This window comes from Oncorhynchus keta, chromosome 6 (genome assembly GCF_023373465.1).
Source record: "Oncorhynchus keta strain PuntledgeMale-10-30-2019 chromosome 6, Oket_V2, whole genome shotgun sequence".
NCBI classification, from domain to species: domain Eukaryota; kingdom Metazoa; phylum Chordata; class Actinopteri; order Salmoniformes; family Salmonidae; genus Oncorhynchus; species Oncorhynchus keta.
Window position 1 is genome coordinate 32194794 of NC_068426.1, and position 10929 is coordinate 32205722.

The 10929-nt window shown below is 41.9% G+C and overlaps 1 protein-coding gene across 1 annotated transcript; it reads left to right on the forward strand.

Annotated features, from left to right (window-relative positions):
* The first annotated feature begins 1529 nt into the window (after positions 1-1529).
* LOC118385403 (prostaglandin E2 receptor EP4 subtype-like) lies at positions 1530-7384 on the forward strand. The gene is made up of 2 exons (XM_035772522.2): positions 1530-2904; positions 5933-7384. Exons 1-2 carry the CDS (start codon positions 2113-2115, stop codon positions 6557-6559), a joined length of 1419 nt encoding a protein of 472 aa, XP_035628415.1. The 5' UTR covers positions 1530-2112; the 3' UTR covers positions 6560-7384.
* The last annotated feature ends 3545 nt before the right edge of the window (positions 7385-10929 follow it).

Here is a 10929-nt window from a genome sequence, read left to right on the forward strand (position 1 = left end):
AGATAGTGTGGTTTACAGCTTATCATGAGAAACTCTACCTCAGGAGAGCAAAACCTTGAGACTTCATTAGATATTGTGCACCAGCTATTGTTTTAGCTAGCAGAACGGAAGACAATGGCAGATTCGCCACTCGTCCCCTGATCCTCACAAGGCATCCTGATCTCTTTCCACGAAACCTACGTTTCCTTTTCCAGTGAATCACGGGGATCTGGGCCTGGTCGTGTGTCTGTAGTAAAACCCTTATGTCCAACTCATTGAAGAAGAACTCCCCATCCAATTTGAGGTGAGTAATCCAAGTTCTGTGCTTTTACACCTGCATTGTTTGCTGTTTGGGGTTTTAGGCTGGGTTTCTGTACAGCACTTTGAGATATCAGCTGATGTACGAAGGGCTATATAAATACATTTGATTTGATTTGATTTGATTCTGATGTCCAGAAGCTCTTTTTGGTCATAAGAGACAGTAGCAGCAACATTATGTACAAAACAGTGGTGTTGGTTAACCGCTTAATAACATCCCTGTTTCTTCTTACTTTCTTGTTGTGTTGCATAGTTTCAATATGCAGACCTTCGTCATGATCGATACAGCTTTTTCCCAGAAGCTTGAATCTGATGTGGGCATTTATATGCCCCCTGATTTTGTTTTGCAGTTTAGCTGAACAATGGATGTTCTTCAGGTCCCTGTACCCCCCTTTCGCCCAAGGCTCAATTCTTTCCAAAAAATCAGGCAAGGCCAGCAATACAGGCAGCTTGATGAAAGGCTCCCTGTTAAACAGCTATACTTTTGATACCAATTGGTATTGAAAGCCCACTCACCTTTTCATCCTTCTTCATAAAACTGATCTCAGGCAGAGGTCTACCCTCGGTTTTAATTTGCACCTTTTCCGAGTAACCCAGAGAATGAAAGGGGTTCTTCAACAAAAAGTCAACAACATTTTCAGTAGGATTGGCAGCGAAAACGGCTGGTAGATACAGTAGCTGCTCGAGCTGGTAGCTAGCTACCTACTGCTACTTGCTAGTGAAGTTAGCAAGACAAATTGAAATAAATTGCAATAACTGGACACAAAAATAAAGTTATAAAACCAAGAAGTTATAAAGTTATAAAACCAAGAAAACTATGTATAATCTACCTACTCCATCTCCTGTATTTTGAAAAAACTAATTTGAATTGAATAATATCCCAAAAAATGCTCAACTATCACTTTTCAATCTCTATCCAACAATGTCATCAACTCCCCAAGCTTCTCAACACATAACCTCCCCATAATGCTCTGCGGCACAACCCCATTACAACACTATGTTCATTCTCTGATTCTAATCTTATGATTGGATGGACAGCATGTCACTTCATACTGCAAAAGCTTTGATTGGTTGATGGTCATCCCCCAGAAGTGGTCATAATTACCATGTAGGTCTATGAAAGGGGGTGAGGCCTACGAGCCTCCTTGGTTTTGTATTGAAGTCGATGTACACAGAGGAGGATAGAAGCTAGCTGTTCTCCGCCTACATCATGGTGCTACCTCCAGAGAGTGCTGTTGAAAGAGCTTCATTGCAAAACAGTGTGTTTTAATCAATGATTGGTGACTTATGAATATATTTAGTATAGTTTTATCTAAAAATGATAACTTTTTTAATGAAATTTCACTGAGGAGGATGGTCCTCCCCTTCTGGGATATGCTTTTCAACAGTAAAAGTAAAAACATTCGCTGGAGGACGTCTTTAAACCTGCTCCACCTCCAAAAGTGCGGAGCCTCTGCTTCAAACTTACAAGTGAAGGGAGCGACGACAGAGGAGGAGTTGAACATGTTGAACACTGCAGCGCGGTGTGCAGAACGCCTCAGACAAAAACACTTCTGATGGTCAAAAACCTAAAGTTAGCGTCTAACAGAAGAGACGAAGGTATACACGGAGACACGGAGACATTCGTTAGAGTGGTTATTCGAGTGCGTAACGGTTAGATAAGATGATGGAACTTGGGTGGATTTGCACGTTATTGAGCAACTTGGAGAGCACGCACCAACAAAAGAGTAACTATATCGTCTACATGCCAAAGGTTTGGGAGATAACACTGAAGAAGAACTAACTATTTCGTTCCACATAGACAGTTACAGAATAATGTCGGGTATGAATAACGGCACGATGACAAGTGGGCCCCGGGAGCCTACTATCCCGGTGATTATGTTTATATTCGGAGTGGTGGGGAACGTCATCGCCATCGTGGTGCTCCGAAAGTCTCGGAAGGAACAGAAGGAAACCACCTTTTACACCCTGGTGTGCGGGCTTGCAGTGACCGACCTTTTGGGCACGCTACTGGCCAGCCCCGTCACCATCGCCACCTATGTGCAAGGGAAGTGGCCGGGTGGAGAGTCACTGTGTCAGTACTCCGGCTTCATCCTTCTCTTCTTCTTTCTAGTCGGCCTCAGCATTATCTGTGCCATGTCAATAGAGAGATACTTGGCTATAAACCATGCGTATTTCTACAACCATTGCGTGGACCAAAGACTTGCGGCGTTGACGCTTGCGGGCATCTACATTTCTAACGTGCTGTTCTGCGCGCTGCCTGCCATGGGGTTGGGGAAAGTGAATAAACAGTTCCCAGGGACCTGGTGCTTCATCGACTGGCGGACTAATGACTCAACGCACGCCGCCTTCTCCTACATGTACGCCGGGGTGAGCTCCTTTCTTATCCTGGCCACGGTGATATGCAACGTGCTGGTATGCGGGGCGCTGATTATGATGCACAAGCGGTTCATCCGCAGAACATCGCTGGGTACGGACCAGGGAGGACGCATAGCGGACCTGAGGCGCAGACGGAGCTTCCAACGGTTGGCCGGCGCAGAGATCCAGATGGTCATTCTGCTCATCGCTACCTCCGTGGTTGTTCTCATCTGCTCCATACCTTTGGTGGTAAGTTGACATCTTGCAAAATAAGATTTAAAAAAAAGTTTCGCAACATGTTGGTCTCTCTTTTGTGTCTCTCGTTGTGTGTGCGCAGGAATGGATAACGTTCTGGTTGGTGTGGTGTCATTTGTAACAACTTTTTACGTCCTCATACGCATTCTTAATTGGAGGGAACATGCCCAAAATGTTCATTAAAGAAAATGGTTTAATATTTAGTAAATTAGCTCCTAATCGAATGAAAGATATTGATAGGCTTGATTATAATTGACGTGTAATTAATTAACGTGTGATTGCACTGTTATTGTTCAGACGCTTGTCTGCTGAGGTGTTGTTACTCTGGTAACTCTAATGTCAACTTCTGGCGCTCTTGCCATTAGAAACATTTCCTTACTTTGAGAAAAATAAGAACAAGTAAATATAATTGATCAATTGATAATTTTAGCTTTTATCTTTAGATACAAAAGTCACCAGTAACAAAACTATAACTATAACAAAAACTTAAAGAGAAGCCCTTGGATTAATAATATTTTAGATGAATATCTCATTTGGTAGCATGAATAACAAGTATTTGTGATTTAGCAAACCGATAAGGAAGACAGTTTGTGTGTACCTTGAGAAATGCAAATATCCAGATTTCATCAGCTCATCGATTGGTGGTGTCTCCTTGTTGGTGGGTATCTGTTGCACCTGTGCTAGCTTGTCCATCTTGTTGCTGGGTGGTGTTACACCTGTGCTGGCCCAGGTGATGTTTGGGAGTTGGTGTGGGGTTTTCTTTTTTGTTTTCCATTTGCTAGCCAAATTTAGTGTGCATCCATGGTGGGAATATTTTAGGGTACATTTTCCAAGTTGCTTGTCAACTTTCAGTAGAGACCCCCATGGATGTCCTTCAGAACCCCTTTTGAACCCCTCGTTTGGTAGTCAGTGATTTTCCTTGTTAGTTCCCTTTGTTGTGAGTGGGAGAACACTTGTTTCTGATGGGATCGGTCTGTCTACTGCTCAGCCAGTGTCAACCATTTCCACCAAACTCTGCCCTCTGAACATACTGTAAAACCAAATGTTTAGGATCTGAGTGTTTAGGATCAATTTACACGAGGAAACATATATATTAAAACAAACTATTCTAAAAATAAAACTGCAACAAAGCATGCTGAGAAATATGACAATGAGGCCACTCCCACGTCTTTTCGCCTCGGAGAGTTAACGGAAATGGACTCAACACAGTTGAGTAACAACAACACCACTCGATTGAAAAGATGTCTTGAGTCAAATGTCCTGTTAAGTGCTGAAATGTAGTTAAGGTGACAGACATTCCTTACACTGATCTGAATAAAAGTTATGGAAAGTCACATCACTTTGTAATGACTAAAAGCACTCTAAACAGGATGATGGGACAGTAAACACTAGTGTTTGAAATCAGATCACTTAGGAGACATACAGTAGGTGTTTTCCTGATTGGAAACTGACAGGAAACAGCTGACTATCATGTTTAATCTTGCATTTTAAACGCCTGTGTTTAAGATGAGAACACTTATTGGCAAATCTAAATGCCTAATGTTTAAGTTTTAAACACTGACGTTTACGTTATAAACGTGTCACGTTTTATGGTTTTACAGTGCAAAGAATACTACAAGCCATCCTGTCCCCATGCACTGCATGATAGTCACAAGAGGATACTGTAAGGACAGAATCACTAGAGACTGTACATCCTACACGCTTCGAAAAAACACTCCACGACAAAAATGAAAAAACAAACTGCAAGGTACTGAGGGCAAAAGTTCTGAAGAGGACCAATGATATATTGTGTTCTATAAACCATCCCCATGCAGCATTTGAGAGTTACATGTAAGGACAGATCCACTAGAGACAGTGCATTATATCCCGCAAGCTTCAAAAACCCTCCCCTGGAAAAGAAAACTGAGGGCTTAAGGTCTGAAGAAGACCCGTTGGTCTATAATTAGATATTATTGTGTTCTATATGCTGTCCCCGTGTGCTGATTGAGAGGACCAAGCCACTACAGTACATCCTGCAAGCTTCAAAAACTCCACCAAACGTAAATGAAAAGACTAGCTGAAAGAGACCCTGTAAGGGCAGCATGTAGACTAGCGGTTAAGAGTGTTGGACCTGTAACAGAAAGGTTGCTGGTTCGAATCCCTGAGCCAGCAAAGGTGGAAAAATTGCCATTCTGCCCTTGAGCAAAGCAGTTAACCCCGAATAACAACTGCTCCCTGGGTGCCGACGACGTGGATATCAATTAAGGCAGCCCCACGCACCTCTCCTATTCAGAGGAATTGGATTAAATGTGGAAGACACATTCCAATTGAATGCATTCAGTTGTACTACTGACTAGGTATCCCCCTTTCCCTGTAGTTCAATAAAAAGTGTCCTTAAGAGTTCTCCCTCCTACTGTATTTACCAGTAACAACCTTATCATATAAGCTAGTTACTTTACTTCACTTGTTTTGACATTGTGAGTCAGAAATGCTGTTAATTGGACCCAGGGGAGAGCCAATGGCCAGAGACGTTCATATGATTGATGATTAACATGGGGAGTGGGGTTGTGTTTTCATTGGCTCTTTGCCCAGGCTTCCGTGCCGCTGCCTGTTAGGCTGATACTATTGCTCCTAGTACACTCCAATGCCAATGCTCATCTTACGCCAACGTTACAACATCATAGTCAAATAGGTTAGACGTTTTTCAACCATGATAGTTTGTTCTGTATGTCCGCTATGTATATTTTTTCTTGCACTACAATAACATGAAGAACTGCTAGGTTTAGATGAATGTTATTCATGTTTGAAGAAGAAAGCTGGCTTGAATGCTACTTCAATTGTATTTAATTAAAGTAGTTCAACAGGATTCAATAGGAAATCAATCATTTAGTAAAATTTGTAAATTTTTGTCATTTAGCAGATGCTCTTATCCAGATCTTATTGAACACACCTATTGAAGCTTCCAATGTACATCCTCCTCATACATACACAGAATAGCCAATAACCCTTAAACCCTGTCCATCTCCCTTCCTTCCTCCCTCAGCTGCGGATTTTTGTAAACCAGCTGTCCAGGATTGAATTTGATGCCCGTTCAACTCCCATAGAGAAGAACCCAGATCTCCACGCCATCCGAATTGCCTCGGTCAACCCCATCCTCGACCCCTGGATCTACATCCTGCTGAGGAAGACCGTCCTACTGAAGCTGGTGGAGAAGATCAAGTGTTTGTTCTGTCGCTTGGGCAGCCAGGGGCGGGGCTCAGGGGTCAGTGGTCAATTCTGCTGCGGAGGTGAAGATCATCGGAATTCGTCCATCGTCTCCCTGGACTCCCCGTCACTGGTGTCCCGCGAGTTGAAGGACGTCATCAGCACCTCGCAGACGTTTCTTTACCTTCCAGAGGGGACTAAAGGGGGGCTGGGGGGGTTTAGAGGGACAGGGGGAGAGGGAAGACCTAGCCTCCCTGCTGTGGAGCACTCCCTGCTCCGGGACCAACAGACACCAGCGGGTAAGGGGATGCAAACCGATCCCAAAAAGGGCCCCAGGATATCAATGAGGTCAGAGGGGACAGTTGACCCTTCACGTCTGAACAGGGTGCAATTGGACCGAAAGGACAAGACTCTGCATGTGACATTTACAGACGAGACACTGAACTTACAGGAGAAATGCATCTGAAGGACACAAACACAAACTCAGCCAGAGTGGCTGATAATACAGAAATGTCACAGAGGGAAGGGAATTTAGGACTTCTAATATCCTAAAAGGTTGGGACTTCTGACGGGTTGAACTGAAATACACGTTGATAAACTGAACTCACAGGTGAAGGATTTCTGGGAGCTGTGCAAACACACGGTTGGTTTTACTGACAGCTGACACGATAAGAGGAGAAATAGTAATCGTTCTATTGTGTTATTCTTCGAACTTTGAGTTCATTTGGTGATGCTCCAAAATGGAATGTCAGCCGAGCAGAAACGTGATGTCCTGTTTAGGGTTTGGACAAAATGGAAATATGGTGCCAGAGTGGATTGTAGGAGATTGGATCTATTGACATGGGTGGATCTATTGACATGGGTGGATCTATTGACATGGGTGGATCTATTGACATGGGTGGATCTATTGACATGGGTGGATCTATTGACATGGGTGGATCTATTGACATGGGTGGATCTATTGACATGGGTGGATCTATTGTATATGTCAGTCTTATTACAAGAATACCAATATAATATACCAGCACACACATCAGTAATGAACATAAAATGTCATGAACTTTTATAAAGACTATAAGGAGATTTCATTGCACTTTTCAAGAACTCAAAAACCATTGAAAGGCTGTCAGAATGCTATCAGTATAGAATGTTGCTTACCACTGACTACTACTACAAACGTTGTGATATACTGTAAATAGTTATTAGGCTACAATGTGAACCGTGTCCCATAACATGAATTCATTTTTTTATGAAAAAATAAATGTTTCTTCTCTGTGAGAAGGTCAAGTTAGTTTGTATCCATTTAAAATTGTTACAAGATGGATTGAAACAGTATGCTACATTTCAACATTTGCATCATACTGGTTAACTTGGCAGCTCCACAACAATGCCTGAAGTATAAAAATCAAGCAAGAATATTGAGCGCATAATTCCGTGCATGTCACTCTTTTACTTGTACTGAGCTTGTATGGTCGAAATAACAACGATTATTTAAGTTTCTGTCTTTTGTTGTGTTCAAATGACACATCAGCTTCATATTCCCCCCAATTAAGGTGATATCAGCGAACTGCAAAACTGGATGATTTGTTTTCAGTGTGGCTGAAGTACCCACTGGGCACCATGGTCTTAGGCACAAGTAGGCCTTGATGGGCCCAGGCCCAACTACTTGGGAGCCAGGCCTATCCCAATCAGATTTCATGCTCTACTTGTCAGTGTTCCAAACGGGACATTGTTTGTCTTTTTACTTAAACACAGTACTTGACTTGGGAAGAAGCTCACCGGAACTGAATTGTCTTCTGCTTGAGTTACTGCACCACCTATAGAATATTAGCTCAAACCTATTGAGGAGTGCACCTAAATATGCATACATTATCAGATAGAAATAATAGCAAGCAGTAGGAAGGCATATACACTGAGTGTACAAAACATTATGCTCTTTTCATGACATAGGTGAATCGATCTGAATCCATCTGAATCCAGATGAAAGCTACAGTATATTTTTTAGTGGCCTCCCACTGGTCACAAACGGGTTGAATCAACGTGGTTTCAACATCATTTGTCAACGTATTGTGATGTGGAATCTATGTGGAAAGAACTTTGAATTTGATTTGAAAAAAGTAATCTACGTAAAACTGTTGTTTTGAGAGTGAAATTTCAACAACAGGATTATGTCATCCTGATAACCACTTTTCAACATAGCTAAACCTTGTATAAAATATGTTGAATTTGTACCTTTGAAACAACGTCATGAAACATGGTATCAACATTTTACATGTTGGGTTTTATTTTTGTTCAGTGTAAATATTTAACTTAGATGTTTGGTTCAGATGGAGATGGGAATCCAACATGCCAAATATTGATTTGTAGACAAACTGGATATTGAATTGTGTTTGGTTTTCAACGCAACGAAATATCAATATTTGAAGGAGATTTATTTTCTGCTTAGATAGTTCCATCTGTGCCACTGACTGTCCAGCTTTGATTCTAGTTTCTCTTCAAATGAATAATTGATGAGTACAAAATATCTGAAATTGAATTCCCATTCAAACTTTGTTGTGCTTTTAAACGGTTGAAAGCTAAGCCAAAACATATTTAGATGACAACTAAACCAAAACTCTGACAGAGATTTCTATTGGAATTTGTTTGTGATTTTAGATGTTTGAACACATACAGTACCCATACTCATTTCAGGGTTTTTCTTTATTTTTAATATGTTCTACATTGCAGAATAATAGTGAAGATATCAAAACTATGAAGTAAAACATATGGAAGCATGTAGTAACCCAAAAAAGTGTGAAACAAATCAAAATATATTATATTTTTGAGATTCTTCCCTTTGCCTTGATGACAGCTTTGCACACTCTTGGCATTCTCTCAACCAGCTTCACCTGGAATTATTTTCCAACAGTCTTGAAGGAGTTCCCACATATTCTGAGCACTTGTTGGCTGCTTTTCCTTCACTCTGCGGTCCAACTCATCCCAAACCATCTCAAGTATGCCTTGAATTCTAATGATATCACAGACGGTGTCATCAGCAAAGCACCCCCACACCATCACACCGACTCCTCCATGCTTTATGGTGGGAACCACACATGTGGAGATACTCTATTCACCTACTCTGCGTCTCACAAAGACACAGCGGTTAGAACCAAAAATCTACAATTTGAACAGATTTCCACCATTTCTAATGTCCATTGCTCATGTTTCTCGGCCCAAGCAAGTCTCTTCTTATTATTAGTGTCCTTTAGTAGTGGTTTCTTTGCAGCAATTCGACCATGAAGGCCTGATTCACGCAGTCTCCTCTGAACAGTTGATGTTGAGATGTGTCTGTTACTTGAACTGTGTGAAGCATATATTTGGGCTGCAATTTCTGAGGCTGGTAACTCTGATGAACTTATCCTCTGCAGCAGAGGTAATTCTGCGTCATTCTTTCCTGTGGCGGTCCTCATGAGAGCAAGTTTCACCATAGCGCTTGATGGTTTCTGCGACTGCACTTGAAGAAACGTTTAAAGTTCTTGACATTTTCCGGATTGACTGACCTTCATATCTTAAAGTAATGATGGACTATCATTTCTCTTTGCTTATTTGAGCTGTTCTTGCCATAATATGGACTTGGTCTTTTACCAAACGGGGCTACCTTCTGTATATCACCCCTACATTGTCACAACAAAACTGATTGGCTCAAACACATTAAGAAGGAACAAGTTCCACAAATGAACTTTTAACCAGGCACACATGTTCATTGAAATGCATTCCAGGTGACTACCTCATGATGCTGGTTGAGAGAATGCCAAGAGTGTACAAAGCTGTCATCAAGGCAAAGGGTGGCTACTTTGAAGAATCTCAAATATAAAATATATTTTTGGGTTACTACACGATTCCATATGTGTTATTTCATAGTTTTGATGTCTTCACTATTATTCTACAATGCAGAAAATAGCAATGGTGCGACGTACATTACAATAATTTATTTTACTTTATGGGGACTGAATGTTGAGTTAAGGCTCCCAGGCTTGCAAGGACAGACCAGATACAAATTCAATTAGCACGAAGGTAAAAAGGGGTCGAGCCCTTAAGGCCCAACAAGTGTCAGGAGTCTTTGAAGTGTCCTCTGAAGCCCCCTCCCGCTGTTCAGCGACCAGTCACTGGGATTTTCTACAAGAAATCTGCCTCCAGAAATAAAAGCTTCTCCCAAGTGGGTGTAACACCTACTCCCGTTGCCTGCTGCACTGCTGCTTGGATTCCACCTGGCGATCTGCCCTAGCCAGTCTCCCCCTGTCTGGTACAGGTACCTCCACCACACTCACCCCTCTCTCCAGAGCTTTCGCACGCCTCCAGCACACACACACTTTTGGGACGAGTGACTCTGAACTTAAAATGGCTTACAATGGCTAGTTGTCATATATATATATATTTTTTGTGCATTTTGCTATTTTCCTCATGACTGCTGCATACTTTGTTGACTACAAACTTTCTTTGCCCAACCGTGGGACAGACTGTTTGTTCCCGCACTCGGGACTCAGACTCTCTATTGGTTACATGGACTATTGGCCTCCCATCCTATTCTAACCACCACTCGTCGGGTTTTGTATTCATGTTACTTGATGAAATTGCTGTACAATATGATCTTGTTGCCATCTGATGCACATTCAGATGTCATAAATCAGCACTGCAGAGCTCTCCCTGTCCTCTGCCGTGCCTTGATTGTATTACTGTTGATGATATCTGGAAATGTGCATGTACACCCTGGCCCATCTACTGTTGCTAGCCCCAATTCTGACTCTGATATCAGCTTCAATGATTTCTGCTCTTGTAAAAGCCTGGGTTTTCTGCATG